This window comes from Schistocerca gregaria, chromosome X, assembly GCF_023897955.1.
Source record: "Schistocerca gregaria isolate iqSchGreg1 chromosome X, iqSchGreg1.2, whole genome shotgun sequence".
NCBI lineage: Eukaryota > Metazoa > Arthropoda > Insecta > Orthoptera > Acrididae > Schistocerca > Schistocerca gregaria.
The window spans coordinates 795,389,000-795,416,067 of NC_064931.1; the positions used below are offsets into that span (position 1 = coordinate 795,389,000).

At 37.3% G+C, this 27,068-nt stretch overlaps 1 protein-coding gene across 3 annotated transcripts in view; it reads left to right on the forward strand.

Annotated features, from left to right (window-relative positions):
* The window catches only part of LOC126297467 (condensin complex subunit 2-like), a 164,488-nt gene that overhangs the window by 100,274 nt on the left and 37,146 nt on the right, over positions 1–27,068 (forward strand). For all 3 annotated transcript variants that reach the window (XM_049988344.1, XM_049988343.1, XM_049988345.1), the window contains 3 exons: positions 3,377–3,556; positions 22,670–22,849; positions 23,382–23,592. In XM_049988344.1, coding sequence (XP_049844301.1) covers positions 3,377–3,556; positions 22,670–22,849; positions 23,382–23,592 — 571 coding nt within the window. The remainder of the gene's footprint in view (positions 1–3,376; positions 3,557–22,669; positions 22,850–23,381; positions 23,593–27,068) is intronic.

The following is a 27,068-nucleotide window of genomic DNA, read 5'->3' on the forward strand; positions in this document are numbered from 1 at the left end:
CTTGCTGGTACTTGAAAACCTATTAAAAGATGGTGAAATGTTTCCTTGCTTGTGGAAGCCAACAGGGCAAAACAGGTGGATGATTGTGACATAGTTCTTGAGATCAACAACACCCTTAACTCAAGCAAGCATGTGTTTCCATACCATGATGTTACGGATATGGATATCTGGGAGCTGAAACACCTAATCCTATGAAGAGCAGCGATTCGGCCACACAACACTGAGTTGCAGAAGTGAAGCAACCTGAGGGAAATGTGGAAAGGCAGCTCATCAATCTGGCATTGACTGCTCACCTCCAGCAGTGTGTATCAGAGGCCCTGGGAGTCACCTGGTCTAAATTGGGGCTGCTCAGTATTTGCTGAGGAATGTAGATTCCTTGTGCAGAACCCAAAAATAAATATGAGAACAAAATCTCATCTCTGCCACTTCTTGCACTTTCTTAGTGAAGAAACCTGTGCTCAAGGTGTGTTCTCTTGCTATCAGGAACACAGGGAAGGGTTTGTTGCGATTTCTGTTTCACCAACATGGAGGAGTACAACCGACCTTTCTCTCTTTGGAGTTGGATTCTATGTTGCCCATAGCTCGTGATACTGTGCTCGATCATGACCTGATATTGTACATGTGTTTAAAGCAGCTGAAGAGGCCCTTCATCAATTATTTAATGAAATTTGTGTGTTAGGATTATTTCCCAACTTGTGGAAAGAAACTATTTTAATACCAATTTTAAAACCAGAGAAGGATCCTACTACCCCAGTAGTTATCACAGTGTCAGTCTCATTAGCTGCATGGGAAAGACATTGAAGTGTACCATCAACTCGTCCTAGTGTGGATACTGGAAACCAGGACACCGCTAAGACACTCCCACTGCAAGTTCAGGAGGTGTTGCTCCACACTCAGTAACTTGACCCTGCATTTCAACAAGCTTTCCTACATAAACAACACTTCGTCAGAGTATTCTTAGATTTGGAAAAGGTCTACAATACTACTTATGTGAATATTATTTTGTTGCAGCTCTTAGTGGGGTTTCCACTCTCATAAATTCCTTCCTCTTGGAAAGGTATTTTAGATACAGGGTCGAGAATATTCTAAGCATTTTAAGCAGGAGAACGATGACCCCCTAGAGAATATTTTAAGTGTAATGACGTTTGCCGTCATGATAAACAGTATTATGTCTATGGTGCAAAGTCCTGTACAGTGTTCCTTGTTTGTGGACAACTTTTCAATATTGTATGTATCCTCCAACCTTGCGACTATTACTCAACAGTTGCATTTGCCCACTCCCCCAGATCGCCAGATCGTCAAATACCACAGATTCGAAGTTCTCCTTGGAGGAAACAATTTACGTTTATGTTAATTGCCCCTGCTTTTTTAAAATTTATCTGTTTTAAAACTGGGGGCTACTATCCTCACATTCACAGGAAAATGTGCAATATCTGGGTCTCAGTTTTGATGGAGACTAACATGGCTGCCACACCTTAAAGAACTGAAATTACAATGCTTCAGGGATTTACTCATCCTCAGTGGGTTAGTCATAGGTCTTAGCGAGCCTGCAGCATGTCTAGTCCACATTTATAAAGCCTTCATGCCATTCCAGCTTGATTACGGATGCTTTTTGCAGCTCGCCTTCAGGGTGAGGGCAGTCAACAGAGGCTTAAAACAGTAGTCCATTTTCTATAAATTAATTATTAATGTTTAGACTGATGGACCTAAGCAGGGGGACTTTCTTCTCTGCTCCATCATGTTCTCTGACTTTGTTTTAGGATAGGACTCTTGGAGCATTTCTGAAATGGCTAAGTTTGTAAACTGTTCATGTGCCACCATGCTTAAAGTATACCTTGCATGGTAAAATGACACTACCAAAGTGGACACTGAGGAGACTGGTGCACCACGGGCCATAGGTGACAGGGATGAGCGACGGCTGTGGAGATGTGTGTGGGTGAACAGGCACGCAACTGTTGAGCATATGACTGCCCATATGAACAAACCGTGTTTCCTCAATGGCCATTGAGTGAATGTTACTGCATATGGTCCTACACAGCAGGCACCTGACTCACGCACCCTTGCCGAGTGTTGTTGACTGGAATTTGCCTGCAAGTACTGCAACAGGGTGTCCACTGTGCAGTGACAGTGGCCTTTCACTGATGAATCGCATACTACGCTCCATCGGATGGAAAGCTGTTGGCGTGTGTCACGTGAAATGTCTGAGAGCTAACATCCTGCAACAATTGTTGGAAGGGTCCAGGCCGGAGGAGGGATTGTCATGATCTGGCGAAAATTTTTGTGTCATCCACCAGGTGTGTCTGTCATTGTGGAAGGCACAGTGAATCAACCCACGTATCAACAGACATATGCACCTATCCTTGGGGACCATGTCCACATCTACTTGCAGTGTTTTTAGCCTCAGCACGATGGTATATACCAGCAGGGCAATGCAACCTGTCACACAGCTTGCAGTGTACGCGTGTGGTTAAAGAGCGCCGTTCTCCTGTGCCCACTAAAGTCCTCGGGTTTGAACTCAGAGATATGTGGGACTTCCTTGAGTAGGTTGTTCACCCCCATGTATGCTCATCCATGTAATCTAGTGCAGCTGACCATGGCATCGAGTCGACAAGGCTCCACATCCCCATCTGTACCTTTCACAACCTCACTGACACTCTTCCTGTATGTCTTGCAATGGTATGCACTGCGAAAAGTGGTTATTCAGGCTTTTGACATGGTCGCATTAATGTGACTGGACAGTCTATGATGATCTGAGGGGAGATCTGTGTCTCGCTCTGGACCTACCCTCTATTTTAACACACTGAGGCGAGTATGGTTCATGTTGTAAGGTTTTGTGAGAGAGAGGGATTCCTTCCCAAAACACTGCGTGTGGGATTTTAATGTGTTGCAGAATGGCTTGGTCACTGTCACTCAGCCACAGTAATATGTCCCATATTTTTACTGTGTCTGTTCTGGTATTTTATTCATAATCATATCTAGTTATTCTGCTGTCTTTTATCTGCATTTTATACTTGGTATTCTATGAATCTCAAAATGTTAATGTGGTATCTTAAATTTTATTTGTCATTAAAATTTAGCTTTAAAATTTGTTATTTCTAATAGATTTTTACTGCCCTATTTCATTCAAGGGTGCTGATGACCTTCCTTTTTAGCACCTAAACCACTCAATAAATAATAATAATAATAATAATAATAATAATAATAATAATAATAATAATAATAATAATAATAATAATAATAGTCTAGTCATACATATTAGTGCCTGTGCAGTGGTTGCAGTTAAAAGTTTACACATACCAAATTCTTATTGGTGTCAGTAATTTGTGTAATATTGAAGGTAGACTGTTGTGATGAATGGCATAATTTAATTTTCCAGATTTGACGAATCTGAAAATTACATCCCACAAAATAGAACCTGCTGACTTTTTGGATGATGATCTAGCTACAGGGATGGGTCAGTGTGTCATTGGTGAAGGTTTAGATCTGTCTGTGGTGACTGAAAAGCTGAAAATGGATCTGCAGTTGGAAAATAATTTTGAGGATGATCCCTGTCAAGGTTAGATTTCATTATTCATTACTTATAATTTTTATGATTGTGTTTAATTTTAATAGCTTTAGCTTGGTTTAAGCATTGTTTTGTAGAAGTGCTTGCCATATACACTTCATAGAACCAAGAACAGTTAGTACAACCTAGCTGCTAGGGACACCATACGCTTCGTCATGCTGCTAGCTGTGCTGGGCAAATGAAGTATAGCTAAAGCCATTTTTGAAGTGTTTTTGGATTAATGTGATTTCTTTGCTATACAATTGCTCAAGCAGTTGTAGAGAAACTATTCAGAAAAAAAGTGTTAGATTTCACACTTTTCGAACACACATCCTGCCCTGCTTTGTTATTGGGTCACCTGCTGCACTAATTGTCATTGCAAAGTTCTTTTAACACCATGTTGGATTCCAACATTTGGAGGCCAGAATTCTGTATTTGTTAGTTTATGCATTATAATTTGAGTGCTTAGAATATGCCACGCTTAGGTGAAGTTAGGTTTATCAGCAGCACATTTTTGGTTCATCATGATGTAGTAAAAGTGGGAAATGTGATGTTTTTATAAATGTGTTTCCTTCAATGTTTGTGTGTTTACAATTCCAAGCTAAGCTGCTTCTCAAAGTTGTGAAGCAAGAATTGTTTGCTGTTATGAATATAACAGGTACAAAATAACTACATGAAACACGTAGAACGAGAACGGTGTTTCAGCAGGCCGGGGCCACATTCAAAAATGCTTATTCCTTGTATTATTGTTTCTCTTTTTCCAAAAAGTTATACATATTGGAACGTATGTATCGGGGGAATTATGACATGAGAGATGCCATGATAGACAACAGTGAATTTGGTACAATAAAAAAAAAAGTTGTATATATGAGGTCTGTTCAAAAAATTCTCGTACTTCGTCCACAAAATTTTTCTACACTTACCTTTTACTTATTTTGCATGGTGTCCTTCTAAATACTTTCTTCCACAATTGCTACACCTTTCTAAACCCTATTTCCACTTCCAGAAACAGTCTTGGTACGCCTCTTGCTGGATTGCGCGAAGTGCCGTCTGCGAATTTTCTTTTTTCTTGTCTATTCATTGCAAATATATGACCTTTCAATGGTGTTCTCAACTTAGGAAGAAATATATTCACAGGGGCCAGGTCTGGAAGTACAGAGGCTGAGGCAGCACAGTGATTTCATTTTTATGCAGTAGTCATGCACCAGCAGGGATGAATGTGCAGGTGGGTTATGATGCAAGAGCCATGAATTATACTGCCACATTTCAGGCTGTTTCCTTCTCACATTTTCTCACAGGTGTCTCAACACATACCAATAGTACCATCAATTAACAGCTTGTCCGTGTGGCTCAAATTCATGATGAACTAATCCTTCAAAGTGTGGGGGGTGGGGGTGAGAATAAAATAGTGAATATGAGATAAAGGCTGTGGTGACAGACTTACCTGCAGCATAGCCTTATCTCTGTTTGCGTGCCATATCTAACATACTTCGCAGTATTTCACACACTTTTCATTATAAAATCTAAAATGACTAGACAGGTGAGGGTACTATGTTGAGCTACTAATAATGCTACTTGCCTCAGCATGTGAGCAGAACAAATTACACTAAAAGTGACTAGTGTTGAAGAACTCTCTAATGTCTTGCAACACTTAAACTGTACAATTTTGTAGTGCGCAAGTATAAATATGGAAGCTGCTGAAGTGGCACATTAACTTGGCAAACACTAAGTGGACTGGTACATGAATGAGTGTCAAAAAATCAGTTTTCTAATTTTATCTTAAAAAAATTCACTGCAGTCTTGTGAATAAGAAAATGTTTCCTTGCTTCACTGTCATATGTACAAAGTGTTCAGTCATTATTTTGGCACTAGAATTTGAGTAATTAATAGGCATCTCTTCCCCCCCCCCCCCCCCCCCCCCCCAAAAACACACAAAGTCAATATTTTCTTTACTTATTAGCACTTAGCATGTGGATGACATACTATTATTACAGCACTTTTGTGAGAAGGAAATGTGCAGGCAGATATTTTATTGTGTCAAGCCAGTTACTATGGTTCTCTGCAGTGTTTAATGTCTATTTACAGCTCCCTCGAACTTCCGTGAGCTCTGCACACTTCGTAGTTTCTGTTGTGATTACTAGATGGCAGTAGCAGTATTGGTGCATAAATTCTTCAGTTTTGAGACCTTCCTTATTGTCTCTTGCTTTGTGGGCATTAGCTGACATTAAAGTTGTCTGTTCTGAGTGTTTTGTGTGGTTTTGTGCTGATTTTGTTGCAAAATGTGCATTGAGGAGGAGAAAAGTTTGGAGTTAGTGATTTACAAAGTCCTTGACTAATCTGTAGATGATGGAAAGGAACCATTTGACGATGATTTAAATTACATGTCATCTGAAAATAGCAGCAGTTCTAGACTTTTTGAAGATGAGTTGCTGCATAAGTTTATAATATTATTTTCACAGATTGTGTTGTTCTGAAGGATTATTGGCAGGTACATCAGAACTGAATCACAGCATATGAGTCCAGTGAATGTAAAGTTAGACTGTGTATCCCTCAATGTATCTATTTGTATCACACTGGACTCCTCTGTGAATGCTAAATTTTGCTTTGATTTTGTGTGTTTCTGTAGACATAAATTAGCTGTAAAGGAAATTAAACATAAAGATCGTGTGTTTGCGTATGTATTCCAGTACTAGAACTTCTTTTCAATAATTTTTTTCTGTGATTATTAGTATTAAATTGAAGTTTTCATCTGTGTAGCCAATTTTAATACTAGCAATACCAAAACATGCATATTTAAGGTAGAAAGTACAATGAACCTAAAAATGTTGTGTAATTCCAACATATTTATACACACGAGTTGTAACTTACAAAAAATCACATATTTTAGCTAGTCAGTGGGTAATGGCAGCTATCTAAGAGACAAGCACCATATAGGTTAGGAAGAGGAAACCATTGTTATTGAAAACTCACTAGACGTAAAAGAAAATATAGAAAAGAATATTAGGTACAGTGTCATTGGAGTGGCAGGCTAATAAGTGGAAAGTTTTATACAATGTTTCATAGACTTTGACAGCATCCAAAGAATTTTTTTTCAATATTTTCTAATGTGTGTCGAAAGTTTTGATGAACTACTTCGCATGTTAACATTATTGACGGAAATTTCATTAAACTCCCTCAAATAAACAAACTCAATGTGCAGTTATGGAATTGGCATCAGTGTGTTCTGGAAGAGTTGCACTATGTTTCGATTTTAGTTTCATGTTACGCAACAAATTATTAAGACAATATAAGGATGGTTTACGAAAATGTGCTTTCTGATGATACCGAATTTTCAACGTGCGAGAAACTTTTTTTTGTACTGATGTTAGGTGAACACGCAATGCGAAGAAAATCCCATTTTCATCTACTCCAAACTGGAACTGCTAGTTTTCTAACAAAAGGTAATTTTGGTTAAATATGACGCACCATTGTGCTCTTGCTATGCGGTCACCTGTGCTGTTTTGTCACGAGAAACGTCTCAGGGTTTGTAATTAAGCAGTTACTAATTTTCCTGGCGTTCCTTCACTCAGTCTCAGGTGAAGTGTATTCTTAGGCACACTTTATTCATAAAAAATTTCGAGAATGAAGTGCATTTTTCGTTTTATTCATATGGCCCACTGTGCTGACAGTCGGCATGTGCACATCTCCGTATATTATCACTCTTATCCATTATGTGGGTACATGGTCACAGTAGCACAGATCACCTGCACGCGCTAGTCCTAAGTATTAAAACAGGAACAAAAAATTTTCTTTTGTGTTTTTGTTACTTTTCACAACATGACTTCCAAAGTTGACAAAATAAGGCTGACCCTAATGTAAAGAACAAGGCATGCAGCAGAGCTGGAGCACATAAATAGTTGGACTGTGCACACATCCCAAAATCACGCACCTAATGTGTACTGTTAATTTGTTTACACGCAAATATAATTTTTTTTTTTTAATTGCAAGCTAATGAAATAAGAATGAAAGGTTGCAAAATATAACCATTCCATTCTGTTCTGCATAGTCAGATTAGATGCATTGTTAGTATCTATGAATGTTAATGTGAAGTTCAGTTGTTGGTATACAATTTGAGTTACCGTCCAGATTTACTATAAAATGTGGACAATATTTTTGATACCATCATGGGAAAGTTAAAAGGTACTACTGTATACCAGGCATCTTATGAAGTCAATTTTCTGTGGGTCAAAAGTTTCTATGGGTCAAGAGAGGAAATGTTGACACGGATGCTGTGTGTAAATGGGGCAATAATGCCATAAAAATTCCTATGGGGCAAGCAGCTCCTACCAGCTATGCACATTCGAACAAACACAAGGAAACAGAAGACAGAAAAAACTCCTTGCCTGTCAACATGTTTTTGAAGAGTGACAGTCATGAAGTGAATAAAAGTGTAGAAGCCACTGCAGTAATTCTTCAGAAGGTAAGTTCCTAAAACAATGTAACGTGTTGAATATATGAATTATTTCCCTAATAGGGTTTCTTCCCATTCCATTTATGTACAGAGCACGGGAAGAATGGTTGATTAAATACCTCTGTACATGCTGTAATTCATTAAAATACCTCTGTGCACACTGTAATTAATCTAATGTTGCCCTCACAATACTTGTGGGAGCAATATGTAGGAGGTTGTAGTATATTGCTAAAGTCATCATTTAAAGCTGGTTTCTGAAACATTGTAGGTAGGCTTTCTCAGGATAGTCACATCTATCTCAGAGTCTGCCAGTTATGCTTCTTAAGCATCTCTGTGGCACCCTCCTGTGGATCAAACAAGTCTGTGACCTCCTGCTACCCTTCTCTGTGTACATTTAGTATCCCCTTATCCCCTCTTCGTCCTATGTCATATGGGTTCTACACGTTGGAGCAATAATCTAGAATAGATCGTACAAATGATTTGTAAGCAATCTCTTTTGTAGACTGATTTATTTGTAGTACACTGGGGAAGTGCGAAGTCTACCATCTACTTTACCCACAACTGAGCCTATGTGAACATTCTATTTCCTATCTCTGCAAAGTGTTACACCCTGGTATTTGTATGGGATTTTTTTAATGCACAATTTTACATTTAGGAACAATTAAACCTAGTTGTCTATCTTTGCACCACTTCGAAATCTTATAAATGTCTCGCTGAATATTTATGCACCTTCTTTCAGGTACGTAATTACAGATAACAGCACCATCTTCAAAAAGTCTGATCTTATTATTAATATTGTCAACAAGGTCAGTAATATACATGAACAGCAAGGCCCCCAGTACACTTTGCTGGGACACACCCAAACTTAATTAATTCTACATCTGATGCTGACTCTCCATTCAAAATACTTACCCTTCTTGTAAATGGGTGTGACCTGTGCTTTCTTCCAACTACTGGGTATGGTGTTTTGATTGAGGGATCCATGATAGATTATAGTTAAAAGAGAGGATAACTTGGCTGCAAATTGCCTAGATAGAATCTTACAGGGATTCCTTTGGGCCTTGGAACTTTGTTCAGTTTTAACAATTTCAGCTGTTTCTCAGTACCACTGATACTCATAGTTATTTCACTCATCTTTTCTGTGGTATGAGGATTAAATTGCTGCAGTTCTTCTGGGTTTTCCTTTCTAAAGGAACATTTGAAAACTGAGTTAACCATATCAGCTTTTGCTTTGCTGCCCTCAGATTGTTACTGTCTCATTCACAAGTGACTGGACCTTAACTTCCGTGCCACTAACTGAATTTCTTTGAGTTTTGTGAAATATCATTTGACAATATTCTACTACAGTAGGCACTAAAGGCTTCATGCACTGCTCTCTTGACAGCAAAACATATTTAATTGGCATTTTTCTACCCAGTGTGGGGTACGTGATCCCTTGAATTCACAAAAATTTGCCAAATAAATAAGGTACCATACAAACAAATGAGTGACAGTAGAGTAAGCAAATTCAGTGTTGCCAATACACATAATGATAGAAACGTGATGAGTTTTATGCAAAACACCAATTCGCCAAGGCTTAAGAGTATGTCCCTATTACCTTAGAAAGTAAAAACAATTTTCATTGCAAAAAACGAAATTTTCTCCCTGGTTGTATAACTTCAACTATGGAATTCCTTTAAATAAGTGTCTGCAAGATACTGTTTGACCACTCGCTGTTACTATGTTTATAAATATTAATTCAGAACTTTGCACATTAAGCACATGCGATAAGCCTAATGTGGAGGGCCTTTTTTTTCCGCCCTCTCCTTCCAGGAAACACTACTATTGCACGTGACGCTGAAAATGCTTCAACTTCTGGAAGTTCTACAATTGACTTAGTTTGTTGAAAGCTGAAATAACATCATCACTGAAGTCGTTCATCTTATTAGATAATGTTACCAAGTCAGAAATTCTCTGCTGTCTTTGTGCTTTAGGGAACCATTCTGTAGTTCTTCGGAGTGTGCATCCATATTTCCACTGATGATTTACAATTCAAAAATAGAACAAAGAATGCAGTTACACAGAACAAAACTGGCACATAGTACAGTCCATGGTATTGCTCCCCATTTTACCAAAGAACTGCTATCATCCCTTACCCATTGTGAGAATATAGTTTTAGGATTTGATGAAAGTGTAAACACTGTTGACAAAAAGCACAGATAGACATCAGTGTAAGGTGTTGTAATTGAGAATCATCTCGGGTATCAGAACGGTACTTTGATTCTCTTTTTCCCCCACCACTTCTGCTCATGATTTGTTGGAAGGCCTAAAATCTTCTGTTGGAATGCATAATTTGAATAAAAATATCTATAGATGGCCATAATGTTGACTTTGAGGTACTCAAAGATGTATATGCAAAGATTAAGGAATCTGTAATGGGTAATGGGATGGGTTTTCTGTATATAGGTTTTTGTGGGCTTCGTGTGGTACAGGGAGCATTTAAGATTGGTACAACAAAAACTAATTGGAACATTCTTGTTCTTCTGAGAGTGATTTCTTATTTATTTAAATAAAGACTCTCCTGCTAGAAGAGCAAAATAAATAGAATACACTAAACATACAATCTTTCCAAATAAGTAAATATTGTTCAATCAGATGGTCGGAGAATATTGATGTTGCCCAAAGAACATTGGAAATTTTGCCTAATTTGAAATAATATATTTCTGTCTCAATAAAAAAAAAAAAACAAATTTGTGCCAACTTCACATCATCATTACTCGAGCCGTTTTTCCTGTGACAGTATCAGACAACTAATCACATGGCTCTTTTCTTGTACTCTGACTTGCGACCTTTAGAGCTTTCTCTGATGTGATGTGTAATCAGCCCTGATGTTTAAGAATCTTTTCTTATTGGAAAAAGACCTTACGAATGAAAACGTTTCAGTTACAGCAAGAAAGTTTGATCTTGATGTTAGTACTAAGGAAGCACTGAAGGAAATGAATAGCCCACCAGAGTTGGACATAGTACATCTGAAATAAGAAATGTAAACATGCATTTTAGGGCTATTGGGCAAAATAAGACAACGTTTGCTTTTAAAGTATAAACTTACCCATCAGTCACTGCCCCCGCACGCCGCTGAAAAACTATCGTAATGTTTAGAAATTCTAGTTTTTAATGCTAGACTCTCTGGCATTAATACTGACCCTGTAAAACAAGAATATATGGATTTTTGTAGTCAGCTGCATGTAAAGGATGTCCTTAGAACCTGCAACAGGTCTGAAACTCGCCCTGATAAATTTTGGATGGATTTAATATGCAATTCACAATAACCTTGTGAAAATGTTTTTGGATTTTGTTAAAAAGATTCTTGTCTTATTCCATGGCAGTGCAAGCATCAAGCATGGCTTCCCTATGAACCACCGACAAAACTTATTGTGTATTGGTACAAATATGTAGATGATACTCCGTGTGTGGACAAGTTCCAATAGACAACTCCACAAATTTGTGGAAAATATGAACCAGTGGCATACTAACAAAGGTCAGCGTTGAGTTCGGGGGTCCCATCATAAATGTCATGGACATTAGCTTGAAGGTAGAAGACAGTAACCATAAATTTAAAATTTACTGGAAAGACTCCTTCACTGACACATTCATCCTGGCTTCCACCCAACATCCTACAACCTATAAACATGCAACATTCCACCACATGATCTACAGTCTCCTTTCTATCCCTGTGTCCCAAGAAGACTTTGACCAGGAACTTAACACAAATAATGAATTTAACCCCAACAAGTAGTAGAATTAGTAGAAGAAATTCTTTAAAATTTATCAAATTATATTATTTGAGAAAGGCAGCTTGGCCTGACTTCTTTCATAAAGTTATGTATTCTGCCCACGTGACAGTGAGTCATTGTGTTGTTACCAAGAGCAGTATTATTAAAGATAAGACCTACCATCCTAAGCATTCTTTACCATTTGCTGTAATGGAGGTTGTAAAACATTTATGTAGGGATCTTAGTGACACAAGATTATTAGACAAGTGGGACTCAGAACCTGGATGAGAGTTTCAACAACTTTGTATTGAAATTGATATAAAAAACTATTCTGGTAGGACTAACTACCTTGAAAATAGGTCTGCTGGATGCTCGGCTGTGTTTAGATGATGAAGTGTCAAGGTGTAAGGTTATGGAAAATGCTGGGGGTCCTTGGTGGACTAAATATGCAAAGAATGTTAATTGCAATTGACTGCAGGAGATCCTTCAAGGCAGAGAAATCCCTGTTGGAAGCCACCAAAGAAACTTATATAAGTAGTAGTTGCCTGAAAAAGGAAAGAAAGGAAGAAACACACCAGGAACAAGAAAAATATGGACCTAGGATGTGTTAGTGTTAAGCAGGTTAGATAGAGAAAGAAGCTTAACCTGAGTTTCCTGAAAGTTCACTTTTTTTATGATCTGGTCCCCATTGGTTAAAACCTATTAAAGATCAAGCACTGAAGTTTTGTATGCCTTATTAAAACATACTTAACTAAATTGTAGGATATTTTTATGACTTAAATTAGAAAACAAAAGATTTTTAAAGAAAAACTGTGAGTTAATTACATAAATTTGGTAATGGGAATGTGAAATTGCAAGAAATTGTAATCTTACATCACTTTGTATAATTCTAGTGAAATCCCAATTTTCGAGGAACATAAAAGGTGTAAAATACAAGAAAACTTAAAATGTGAGAAATTGTTTTTAAAGTGGTATCATTCCAAGCATTGTTTACTATCTAATAAAGGTTTTCTGAATTTGCTACATTTAGCTGTCAGCCATCAGTGTGACATTTCCCAACACTAACACCAAACTGCACTAAAAAATGACGCAATTTGGAGAATGACAAGAGTGGCAAACCAAGCAGCTATCGTGTTGATTTATGGGGCTAGTACAAGAACACAAGGAAAATCTTGAAAAATTTGTCAGTTTTCTAAATGCTGTAACTCTAACAGTAAGAATTGCAAATCTATGCAATGCTTTCCATCTTTTAACATATCTTTTGGGAACAGTTTGATGTTTGAACTATAATTTTTGGTCAGACACTTTTTCCCTGACTTTAATCTTGTGTTGCAAGTAAAATGCAGCATAACTATATTTAAAGTAGACTTTTAAAAATAAGATGCTGTCATAAACCATGTTTCAAAATTTTTTATTAAATTTTCAAAAATTTCTGTTAAACTCTTAGTTTTTCTAGAAAACTTGTATTTTCAAATTTGTATTGAGAATAGTCAACATGTTAGTTAAGTATGTTTTAAAATCCCATAAAACGAATTAAAAAATGACATGGCTACAAATGGTACACACAAAACTCATTTATTAACAAAAATTTTGCATGATTGTGTATATCTCTCTCTTCTTCTTGTACTCGCTAATGTTAAGTTTATTTTATAAAATGTGTAGTGACTGCCATGATGTGAAGTAGGTGAATATTGGAAGAGTGTCTTCCATGTTTAGCCTTCGTTGGCTTTGTGCTGTTGATTACTATCATGGGTGTTTTCTGGGTGATATCAGTGCCTCAGGAAGATGAAGAGAGCAACCACAAGGTGTATTATACTACTAAGCCAGACATAGTGTGAACAGCCTCTGGATTTGTACTGTGTTATTCATTGAATGTAGTATACTTTGCTCAAGTACAATTTAATGATTGTTGTTCGCCATAGTAGAATAATCTGGATCCACAGGTATAAAAATCTACTTTCCTAGATGGGATGTACTTCAGAACTTAGTTTTCAGATCACTCTCAGGCCTTGTGTTCAGGGTTCAGGAAGACAGTTCTACAAACTTTCAAATTGAAATTAATTGGCTGTAGCATTAAATTTTCAGTGTTCCTATAGGATGTCAGTCAGCTTTGTAGAGCAGTGACACTAGCGAAATAACACTCCTAAAATGTGTGGCCTGAAGTTTTTTAAAAATGAAAACACAATAACAGTGAAGTGGATAATTGTGTAGGAAAAACTGTTCCCCAAATGTCATGCATATCACACATGGAAAATATATTATGGTGACAAATCCTTCATTTACTAAAGAATAACATCTGCCAAATTTAAGATGTAAACTACACTAATTAAGAAACCATGTGAGACCTAGAGAAGATACTACACAGGTGTTCAAAAGTCTGTATCCCATTCTGCCAGCCAGTTTGGACCCTCTAGTCACTTTCAGATAAACATGAAATAATGTCCATACATTCTCTATCACATTAACAAATACACTTACAGAAAAAAAATCACAACACCAAAGAATAATTAATGCAGATAAATGAAGTTTTGGAAATATATTTGTCTGTGTAACATATTTATCAAGATTGCAAGATCAAAGGTTAATGTATGTGTCAAGTAAGCCATTACAAATGTGAAATGCTGGTACATTAATGACCAGTGTAACTGCCAGAATGTTGACTAAAAGCATTCAAACATGCATGCATGCATGCATGCATGCATGCATTTGTGTTGTACGGGTGCTGAATGTCAGTTTGTGGGATGGGGTTCCTTGCCTGTTGCACTTGGTCAGTCAATACAGGGATGGTTAATGTTAGATCTGGTGATCAAGCAGGCCAAGGCAACATGTCAACACTTTGTAGAGCATGTTGGGCTACAACAGTGGTATGTGAACGAGCGTTATGTTGGAAAACACCGCGTAGAAGATTGACATAAAAATTTGCAGTCTGGGTATGTGGAATAACCATGATATGTTCCTGCTCTCATATGAAATCGCACCCCAGACCGTAACAGCAGGTATAGGTCGAGTGTGTCTAGATGCAGACAGGTTGGTTGCAGGCCCTCAACTGGCCTCTTCCATATCAACACACAGCCATCATTCCTCAAGGCAGAAATAACTCTCATCAGAAAAACCAACTGACCTCCATCCTGCCATCCAATGAGCTCTCACTTCATGCCACTAAAGCTGCAAATGGTGGTCGTTTGGTGTCAATGGAATGCACACTACTAGGCATCTGGCTCAGAGCTGTACTTGAAGTAACAGAGCTGCAACAGTTCGTTGCATCACTGTGGTGCCAACCGTTGCTCCAGTTGCTGCTGCAGAACAGTACAAGGCACCAGAGCCATGTGCCGAACACAATGGTCTTTCCTATTGATAGTGATAAATGGCTGTCTGGAGCCAGGTGGCTACATTGCTTCCAAGTGTTTCTGCAATATCGTAGAAGGAACATCCAACTTCTTGTAGCGCCATTGCATGCCCTCGTTCAACCTCTGAGGTATTGATAATGTTGTCTTTGTCACTTTGAAAGCATTCTTGACTAAAATCAGCTCACCATGTCCAATCTCAAAGGTAACTAGTGCTTGTGGCCATACAGCATTTATTTAAAGCAAACTTGATTTGCATCTTCATAGTGGTCCTACTAGCACCACATTTAATGCGACTGGTGTGTAATTTTAATAGGGACAGTCTTTCAAATTTAGAAACACACCTACACCCACCAAGTTTAGTTTGTTGCACAACTTCTTGGTATTGAAATAGGATATTCGGGTTACAGTGTGCATGCACATGACTGGATTTGTAATGAGGTATGTGGTATTATCGTTTGCAGGTTGCCAGTTTTCTTGGAGTATTTGTTCTAGGTATTTCTTCGTGGGTTTTTTTTTTTTTTTTTTTTTTTTTTTTTTTTTTTTTTTTTTTATGGCATCATATGTATGATCAGCTAATGGCATATGTATGAGGAAGTGAAAATGGGCCCTTGAAATAAAACATACATTTGTAACTAGGCAAGAGTGTAGAATGAAAAACTTGTTTCAAATAATCTGACAGCTTCAACAGAAAAGAATAATTCATTTTGGTTTATTAATGGTGGCAATGGGTCGAAGCATGGAAAAATAAAGGTCTAATTTATTTAGGACACTGACAAATATAACTTCACCATTCTGCAAGATGATTAATGCTTCCTCTGGAAATAATGTGGAAGTAAAATCAAATCAGAAAACTGAAACAAGTCTCTCTACGAACAGTTCACTTCAGTCTGCTGGAACTATGTGAATTCATTCAGCAGTACCCAGTCACATCTGTTTTGTTTTTGACACATGGAAGAGCTGCCTGGCTGCTTTCTGCATGTGTGGTGTTCCCTGTTTGGAGACATTGGAACAATTTTCACAGAATCCTCTTGGTTTGAAACCACCTGTAGCCCCTGTTTGAACAGTTTATGGCCACATTTTGAACTTGAAGAATCAGCTTCTCAGACAGAACTTCTGGTCTGTGCATGATGTGATTGTTGGAAACTATTGCTTGGACAGAAATCTACACTCATATCAATGTTAGATAATGAATTGGCTACACTTTAATCCAAACCAATTTATAGGGAAAGTAAGTGTAAGGTTTTCTGTCTCAACAGAGCTTAAAGAATTTTTGAGAGCTCAACTTCAGTTGTAAATAGAAAATTAACCTGCATCATTATTTTCATAGAATATTTTTCAAAATGTTTTACCATCCTCTGTTTTATAGTCATTTTTGAAAATTAATGCTTTGAAATTCTACATGCTGTTTTAAAGCAAATGCAAAATATGCATGGCCTAAAATGTTTTAATATATATTTCAATGCAATGTTCTCTCTTGTGAAGTAGTTGAACTAGTCGCATCTATAGTGACATATTGTAGTAAGTCAGATGGAAAGAAACAATACACATCAGAGAATTTTTACCAGAACAAGTGGCAACTGTTAGGGGTTAGGAAAGATTATGTCATTGCAAGAATATAGTATCTTGCAGAGGACATGAATGATGCGTATATACGAGTCACTGTCAGGATAGGGAGCTGCTTGTGGAAATGGTATGGACATAGTACAGGGCAATGGTGGAGGATCCAGAGTAAAAACAAAAAATAGTTAAGGGCAGGAATATATGCGTGAAACAAGCTGGAGTCAAAAACTGAGAGAGATTGTGAGGCAGGCATGGGTATAGGAAAATGGATTGGGGTGGCTACAGGAGAGAGTGTAACGCAGATGGAGGATGGGACTGACGAAATTGAGGCATGGTAGTTCTGATAATGAAGGATGTGTTGCTGGCGTGGAGTGCTCACCTTCACATTTAAGAAAAGCTGGAGTTTGAGTGAAACAGTCATTGAAGTATCCCATTTCATCAGTGTGCTCTGAAAGTAAGCAGTGTAGTTGGCTCTAGGCCACAATTTGGCAGTGGCCATTAATCCACAATGATAGGTTGTTACTGGTATTACCCATGTAAAATGGAAAAATTCAGTATACAACAAAGTAAGTAATGATGATGAAGTTGAATAGAACACAATCATTATTGTCACATGGCATGTTATATACAATCACTAGATTGAAACATTGATGACTCGTCAATGCATAATTCTATGCCTACCTAAGGCCGGTATTACACAATCATATTTCTTTGACAAAGATATGATCAAATCTTCATGAAATTTGTTTGACAAAGGTATTTGACATGGCGCTATTCTTTTCATATTTTTCATCAAATTTAAAGATGGCAGACAACAACTTGGTATTATGCACTGTGGTTTGTTAAGAGAGCTGCTAGTGAAGGATGTAAATTACTTACGAATGGATGAGAGTGTATTCCAGTATTTGCTCCGTAAAGTGGCTTGTCATATTACAAAAGAGAATACTCTTTGGGAAAAGCTATATATGCAGAAGACAGGCAAACTGTCACACTTGGATTTCTTGACAGGAGAGAACTTCTCTAGTTTAAAACACAGCACTTGAATATCACATTGCACATTAACCACAATAATTCCAGAAAGGCGTGAAGGAATTATAAAGCACTGTGAATGTAAATAAATGTTTAATACACTATGTGGGCAGTAAGAACTAACTTTATTTTTAATAATTTAATTAATGGAATTAGTGTTCCAACAACTATAAAATTAGTAAAAAGTATGAAACAGGTGAAGTGCTTTTTAACTTGGGGCAACTAGAGTTCAAGAATAAATGAAGTATAATGGAAAGCTAAGAAAGAATTTTTTATTTTCTATTCTGTATTCCGGTTTGCTAAAAAGCTGCCTGGATGTTTCCAGATGTGGAGATGGATGGCTGTAGCTGTGATTGTGGACATACAGTTGCCTGCACCATATTCCACTTGACAATCACTACACAATTAATAGCATGCGCTGTGCCCCTTGCTCACCCCCAACCTTGTCGAGGCAAGATTATTAAAAAAAAAAAAAAAAAAAAAAAAAAAAAAAAAAAAAAAAAAAAATGAAGGAGCACACCAACTTTGAAGCCACATTAATAAAAGCACTAAAGGAGGTGTCAAATAGCTGTAGCAACACCAGTGCTTCTACCAATTACATTTCACATTGCAGTGAACAGAAGATAAATGACTTTTGTGATAAAATCTATGGCGAGGCCCTAGATGTGATCATATTTGTTTGATGATAAGTGACATTTGACGAAGTTCCCTATTACACCATCAAATTTCATTGACATATCAACTTTGACAAAGAAATATGAGAGTGTAATACCAGTCTAAGTATACCTTAAAACAAGATACATTAAAATAAATCATATGGATGCTCCCAGAATCACATTACAACATAAAAAGATAATTATGTGTTAGATTACTTCCTTTTTCTTAAAATTTCCTCAGTGGTTTAAAAATCAGCCTTTTTAAGTATTTTTCGTGTTTGTTTCTCTAGTTGATAAACATGGACATACTTCAAAGAGCACATACTTTTATAAAAGTAGTCTATATGTATGCATCTAGATATTTAGATACATAGTTTATAAGTATGGACACACATAAAGAGAAAAAAATACCTCAATTAAAAGGGAACATAAGCATACACACAGAACGTAATGTAGAAAAAACGGGAAAACAAAGCAATATCTCCAACTTGTCTTCCTTGTTTATAAAATCATCCACACTGTAGTAGCATTTGATTTTTAAATATTTTTCAATGTTTGCACCTGTGGGTTCTAGCTTGCAGTCATTGAAGTTTGAATGCATTTTATTGCTAAGCTTCAAAGCCATGTAATATGGAGTATTATCAAATTATGGTAGTCTATGGCAAGGTAAATGTTATCTTGTTTGTGTCTTGTTTCATGTTGCTTTGAAACATGACTCTGCCTCTTTCAGCGAATGTTGGAATAACAGATTGTGGGCAAATGTATGGAGCAGATGTTGCAACTAGGTTGTGGAATGGTTATGACCCATAGGCAAGGGGATTGAAAGGAGTAGCAACTTACGGGCAGAAAGATATTTACATGGGTAGAGTGGGTAGTAGAATACCATTATGGGAGTGGGGAGAAGGGTAGTTGGAAGGACATTTCTCATTACATTGCATGGTGAAAGGTAGTCGAAGCCATGGTGAAGGATGTGGTTCAATTGTTCAAGTTGAGGTTTTTATTGGTGTAGTGCCTTAAGCATTCAGAGTGTGAGGTTGCTTGCTACAGCAGATTTTTCTCTCGCCAGCTACCGTTACTGTATTGGACATTACAGTGTTGAGAGGGATGGCAGATTCTGACATTGTGTTATTGGTGATTGGTAGGTTTGAAAATAATGTAAATTTTAAAGGGACCACCTGAGGTGGATGTTAATGAGTGGGAAGGAGGTGACTTATTAATGATGTGAGGGAAAGGTGAAACAAATAGTACCTGCTTCTGAAATTGTTATTTATGTGATTAGTTGTGATCTTGGATCGTCTAGAGATAGTACCTGCGTCACAACAAGTAGCAAGAAGAGTACTGTGTAACAGTATAACATTGAAATTTATTACTTGTAAGTGCACATTACTTTGTGTATTGTTACATAGTTTTCCAGTCAGTGCAAATAAAACAAACTTTTATTTTATAACCATTTTATTAGTGGAGCAACCATTACTCATCTTGCTGATGAAAGAAGCTGTTGTTTTTTGTCAATTTGTGGGGTAGTTTTGGCAATGGAAGCTCCTGATAAAATGTAAATAATTTAAGGAATAAATGTCACAAATCACCAAAGAGTAGAGCTGCCGAGTCATTAAGACATATAAACAAGACAGAACTATGAAAGCTTTTGGGTGAATTGTTAACTGAATTTGAAAGGTGGAGTAAAGTATCTGTGGAGTGATATCATACAAATCATAAAAATGTATAAAAGTATGTTCCACATCTCCTCCTAAACCACTAGACTGATTTTAGCCAAACTTGGTACAAACTTTATTTCCTGCCTGGAAAGGATCACATAACAAAGAGGTGGGTGTGAACAAGCAGCGTAGCCCATGATGCGAGAATGCCCATACTTCAGTCATCCAGTAATTGAAATTTGAAAATGAGGCACTTAGAGGCTTGCAACAAACTTTATATATAATTTCAAACCTTTGTGAAATTTTTCTTGCTAAAATCCTCTCAAAGTGATGAAAGCAAAAAGTTTATTGATTACTGCATTTTTGCTGTTCATACAGTAAAACTGACACATGCAGCATGCCATTTTAATTTATTACTTGTTTACTACTAATGATATGTATGAAGAATTTAGCAGACAGTATTCACATATACCACTGAATGTACCACAAAATTTATATCATTGTATAACTCTTTGTTCAGGAGATGTGACATCATAATGCTGAATGCATGAGAAACTTTCCAGATTATGTGTGATGTTTTAGTTTATTACTTTTTTACTACTAACTGTATTCACAACATATTTCATAGATAGTAGGCACATATACCATCAGATGTACCTGCAAAATTATGTCATTATACAGTACATAGTTCAGGAAATGCAATGTCATAAACATTGAGCTGCCTGAAAGCGAAACTGCAGGGTGTAATACGCTATACATGCATGTGAAATATATCTGGCTTGTGCATATGTGAGGAAAGTCATGGGTAAAAGGCTCATACTAAACACTTAAAACTATTGCAATCGAATTTGGTACACATACTAGTTACAATCTGGAAATAAATACTGTAGGGTATGAACTATCATCCTCCTGTGCGGATGAATATGGTAATGTTGTGGGAAAAGGGAGGGTGAGAAGGTGGAGGAGGGGGAATTGGACAGAGAGGGGGAAGAGGAAGAAATGAACAAAGAGAGGGGGAAGAGAAGGATCGGGGGAGGGGAGCTGGATTAAAAAAGATTGGAATAAACACACATACTCGGGCAATGTGTGGTACTTGGGTAATGATGTGAATAAAGCCCTTGACTGTCTTCTTTATGAAATCCTGCTCACAAAACTTGAATTTTTTGTATAAATAATTTATCCTTAGCTGTAATTTGTTATTTAAGTAACAACATGCTATTTATCTCTGACAGAAGCAAGCATACTGCCGTGAATATAGTTAGGACAGGTGTGCCACAGGGCTTGGTCCTTGGACAGTGAGTCTCCAGAAGGCCTTCATTTATTATAGTTTCATATTTCTTAAGATCTGCTGTAATGGAACAATTCTTCACATTTTGAGAATGATTCAACTGTGCAGAGGAATGTGCAAAGTTCCTTCTGAGGGGCACTGCAGTCATCTTTATCTACTTTAATATAGTTACAGTGCTACTCTACATATATGTTGAACTTAAGAATAATTTGAATTAAAAGATGAAATCTAATGAGACACAGGCTATTGAAGACATGTAGCACACACAAGAGGAATGATCTATTTTTTTAAAATTAACTCCCATATTCTGCTTGGACTGTGCCCTTACAACTGAAGTTAAGGAGTAAATATAATTTTCTGAAATAAATAATACATATTAGCATTAGTTTTTAAGGATTTTTATGTAGAATTATGTAAACTTTTTTATGGGCAATGCCATAAAAGTCCATAGTGTAATTGGTGGTGGTGGTGGTGGTTAGTGTTTTAACCTCCCGTCGACAACGAGGTCATTAGAGACGGAGCGCAAGCTTGGGTTAGGGAAGGATTGGGAAGGAAATCGGACGTGCCCTTTCAAAGGAGCCATCCCGGTATCTGCCTGAAACGATTCAGGGAAATCACGGAAAACCTAAATCAGGATGGCCGGAGACGGGATTGAACAGTCGTCCTCCTGAATGCAAGTCCAGTGTGCTAACCACTGCACCAACTCGCTCGGTGTATTTAATGAAGAAGCCAGTTAACTTTTCAATTTATCTGAAAGTAATGCATGTCTTAGTGTGTGTGTGTGTGTGTGTGTGTGTGTGTGTGTGTGTGTGTGTGTGTGTGTGTGTAAACTAAAACGTGAAATTTTCAAAGAATTCATGAAATTTCAACTTACAAATGTACTGCAAGCAAATGAAGAATTCTTAAATAACGTACTAGGTGGGCAGAAAAGAAAAGTGAAAATAAATTAGTAACATCAGATCAAGTAGTAATGTTTTCAGTAACATGAACTTAAGGTGTGATGACAAGAATATAAAACGAATAAAGAAACTAATAAGCTTAGCCCTAGTGCTTACATACTCATATACTGCATCAGGAGGAAAGCACAACCACGTGTCTCAGATTCTTGTCACCACATTCCTTGATAATAAGGTCAGGTTTTTGTAGTATCATAGTACAGAAGCCTTTCAAGAAGACATGGAAACAGATGTATTTTGCTGTTGGTACTGAGTTGGAAAAAAAATGTTGCATATGTAATATCTCTCTCTCTCTCTCTCTCTCTCTCTCTCTCTCTCTCTCTCTCTCTCTCTCTCCCTCCCTCCCTCCAGCTTGTCAAATTCTTCATCTCATGTGTTAAGACTTGGAACTTCATTTTGTTCTATCACTAATCTTTACTTTCTGTCTTAAAGGTTCAGTCCTTGAAGCTCATGAAGATGATGGTGACAGGGAGCCATCTAATAGTCCAGAGGTCCATAACTTTGATATTCGAAGTCATCTGTCATCAAAATCACAGGAATACTCTTACTTTAATATAGAGAAACTATCACTTTGGCGAGGCCCATCACATTGGAAAGTTTTTGCGTCAAAAGGTATTTTGAAGTGTTTTTGAGCTAGTGTACTGATTTACTTTAGTAAGATTTAAATCACTTGTGACTTTTGACTCGGAGGAGGGGAGATAATGATGTTTTCCTGCCCCTCTCACATCACTGGCACTTTTATTGATTTGGTACACTCTACCATCACTTCCCCCGTACAAACAGTGGCACATGCTGTCAAACATCAGTAACTTCTGTGTGGTGAACTTGGCAGATTGTGGCCACAGTTCCCCTTCACTTTTTTCCACACAACTGTCAAAAGTCTCAAGTTTCTTAACACTACAGTATTATAGTGTGTTTTTGAGTAAAAAATAGTTTTAACACTGGCAGTAACAGCCTTGGAGATATAATTAAACAACAGCTATGTCATCTAAATAAAAAAAAAATAAAAAAAAGAAGAAGAAGAAGAAGAAAAGAAACAAAACATAGGAGCTATATTTATCTACTGAGTTCATGTGTTTCATTGCAAGGCTACCCTCGCCCTGCTTCTGTTCATATTTCCATTGAGGTAGCTTATTTCCCACAGACAAAACTGACGACACAGAGAAAGTGAGAAGGAAACAGAGGCCAAAGAAAAAAGTGAAGAACCTATTTCCAGAAGAACCTGAACAAAACATTGATGAGAAGTTGCAGAAGGGGAGATCACAGAAGCTTACAAAGAGAACAACGCAGAAATGGCAGGAGAGTAAAGTAACTTCTCAACCTGATGTACACTATGAAAATAGTCACTTTCGAAGGTACATTTTGATTTTTTTTAAATTTTTTTTAAAAAATATAAAGTGTGTGTATATACACTGTGATCCTAGTATCAGATATTTCAACAGAACAGTTGTGAAATAAAGAAATAGACAAAGTAGAATATTTGTAATGGACAAATTAGAATTTTTCTTTTATTATGTGACTTATAAAGAAAGGCTGAAACCTTGCATTTTTAGTTTACTGTGATATTGGCAGCGCTATTGGTTGTACCTGGAATTAGAAAACTTGAAAGTATTGACTTTTTTTTGTCAGCATTAAATTTTAAATCATTCGGTAAAGAGATCACTCTTTTGCAGAAACAGCCATTATTACTCAACGTTTCTCCAGTGGAGGGAGGTATGTTTGTTGATTGTGTGTGTGTGTGTGTGTGTGTGTGTGTGTGTGTGTGTGTGTGTGTGTGTGTGTTATCAGCTCAGTGTCTTATTATGATAAAACCAGTTGAGTATCTGCAGAGTGAATTTCAGCACTGGAGTCACACCTGTTGCCACAGAATAGTTGTAGAATAGATGGTCATCTAGAACCACATTAACACAACTTAGTGAAATGTTCTAAGAACGATAAATTTTGCGCAGGAAGGGGATAAACCTACATCATGCTAATGTCATGGTAGCTGCAGATATGACATTTCCTGGCCTTAACAGTAATAAAATCATAGTACCTCCATGAAAATGTGGAAACAGCATTGCATTTTATATATGTATAACAGTCTGCCAATTTTTGGCAGTGGAAAGAAAAGTACAGTGGAATTATGTGCTTTTCTTTACCTCTTATTTTCCTTCCTCAAAGGCTTTTCTCTGGAAGCCCCCTACCTTTATTACTGTGTGAATTTTGTGATTGAAGAGGATAAAGATTGTAAATTTTTGATCTATTAAGAGAGATTGCTTTGATAGATTTGTCAGGTGTACAGTGAACCAAGGTGCTGTGAGACTGCAGAGACAGCAAACAAATGTCTTAGGAGGGTTGTGCTTTTAATGGTTACTGGAAATCAGTGTACTAAAAACATGTAATCATCAAATATGTAGATTCCAACTTAGTTGTGCCTGAAACTAGAGTGTGAGTTACTGACAGTCAAAATATTGTTTGCTAAGAGCACCCTTAAAGCAGCAGTTGTCATTAAAAAGTTATATGTATTCATCTGAGAGGACATTATAATCTATTAATCATAAGAATAAACCTGATGTAAACATTGTACTATGTATTCTTCTGCGTTTGCTGGAACCTCATTGGATGTCTGTTTCACGTGGGACTGCAGTAAAGCTGTCTCGAGTACTGTCAAGTATGATAGTAAAGGAAAGTTCCGTGCTGTGAGTTACACACACATTGACATAGCGTTAATATGGCACAACAGCTTTACCGGTGCATTTAACTTGGACAGCACTGGCCGGTCAGCTGGTACATCTAGCCTGCAGTGATTTGGCCAGCTGCAGTTCACACGTAAAAAGAGACAAGCAGAGGAGCAATACAGCTTCAAATGTCATTTAATTTTAAGCACACTGAAATAATACACTGCAAATCTCCCATAATATGCTCCTTACATGTAATTTTTGTGCATAAACTGTGTTTAACGGAAGAGAGTGCAAGCTTCTTCATCTCTTAGTAATTTCTCCACCCTACATCCTTCCGAGTCTGTTTAGTGTATTCATCTCTTGGTCCCCCTCCAAGATTTTTACCCTCCATGCTGCCCTCCCTCCAATACTAACTTGGTGATCCCTTGATGCCTCGGAACATGTCCTACCAACTGATCCCTTCTTCTAGTCAAGTTATGCCACAAATTCCTCTTCTCTCCAATTCCGTACAGTACCTCCTCATGAGTTATGTGATCAACCCATCTAATCTTCAGCTTCTTCTGTAGCACCACATTTCGAAAGATTCTAGTCTTTTCTTGTCTAAACTATTTATTGTCCACATTTCACTTCCCTGCATGGCTACACTCCATACAAATACTTTCAGAAATGACTTCCTGACACTTAAATCTATACTCAATGTTAACAAATTTCTCTTCTTCAGAAACGCTTTCCTTGCCATTGCCAGTCTACATTTTATATCCTCTCTACTTCGACCATCATCAGTTATTTTGCTCCCAAAATAGCAAAACTCGTCTACTACTTTGTCTCATTTCCTAATCTAATTTCCTCAGCATCACCTGATTTAATTCGACTACATTCCATTATCCTCATTTTGCTTTTGTTGATGTTCATCTTATATCATCCTTTCAAGACACTATCCATTCCATTCAACTGCTCTTCTAAGTCCTTTGCTGTCTCTGACAGAATTACAATGTCATCAGCAAACCTCGAAGCTTTTATTTCTTCTCCACGGATTTTAATTTTACTCCAAATTTTTGTTTTATTTCCTAACACATAGATTGAATGACATTAGGGATAGGCTACAACCCTGTCTCACTCCTTTCCCAACCACTGCTTGCCTTTCATGCTCCTCGACTCTTGTAACTACCATCTGGTTTCTGTACAAATTGTAAATAGCCTTTTGTTCCCTGTATTTTACCCCTGCCACCTTCAGAATTTGATACAGAGTATTCCGGTCAACGTTGTCAAAAGCTTTCACTAAGTTTACAAATGATGAGAACATAGGTTTGCTTTCCTTAATCTATTTCCTAAGATAAGTCGTAGGGTCAGTATTGCCTCGTGTTCCAACATTTCTACAGAATCCAAACTGATCTTCGCCGAGGTTGGCTTCTACCAGTTTTTCCATTAGTTTGTAAAGAATTCGTGTTAATATTTTGCAGCCATGGCTTATTAAACTGATAGTTGGGTAATTTTCACATCTGTCAACACCTGGTTTCTTTGGAATTGGAATTATTATATTCTTTTTTAAGTCTGGGGGTATTTTGCCTGTCTCATACACCTTGCTCACTAGATGGTAGAGTTTTGTGAGGCCTGGCTCTCCCACTGCTGTCAGTATTTCTAATGGAATGTTGCCTATTCCTGGGGCCTTGTTTCGACTTGGGTCTTTCAGTGCTCTTCACGCAGTATCGTATCTCCCATTTCATCTTCATCTACATTCTCTTCCATTTCTATAACATTGTCCTCAAGAACATCACCCTTGTATAGACCCTCTATATACTCCTTCCACCTTTCTGCTTTCCCTTCTTTGCTTAGAACTGGGCTGCCATCTGAGCTCTTGATATTCATACACGTGGTTCTCTTCTCTCCAAAGGTCTCTTTAATTTTCCTGTAGGCAGTATCTATCTTACCCCTAGTGATATGTGCCTCTACATCCTTACATTTGTCCACTAGCCATCCCTGCTTAGCCTTTTTGCAATTCCTGTCGATCTCATTTTTGATACGTTTGTATTCCTTTTTGCCTGCTTCATTTTCTGCATTTTTATATTTTCTCCTTTCATCAATTAAATTCAGTATTTCTTCTGTTACCAAAGGATTTCTATTAGTCCTTGTCTTTTTATCTACTTGATCCTCTGCTACCTTCACTATTT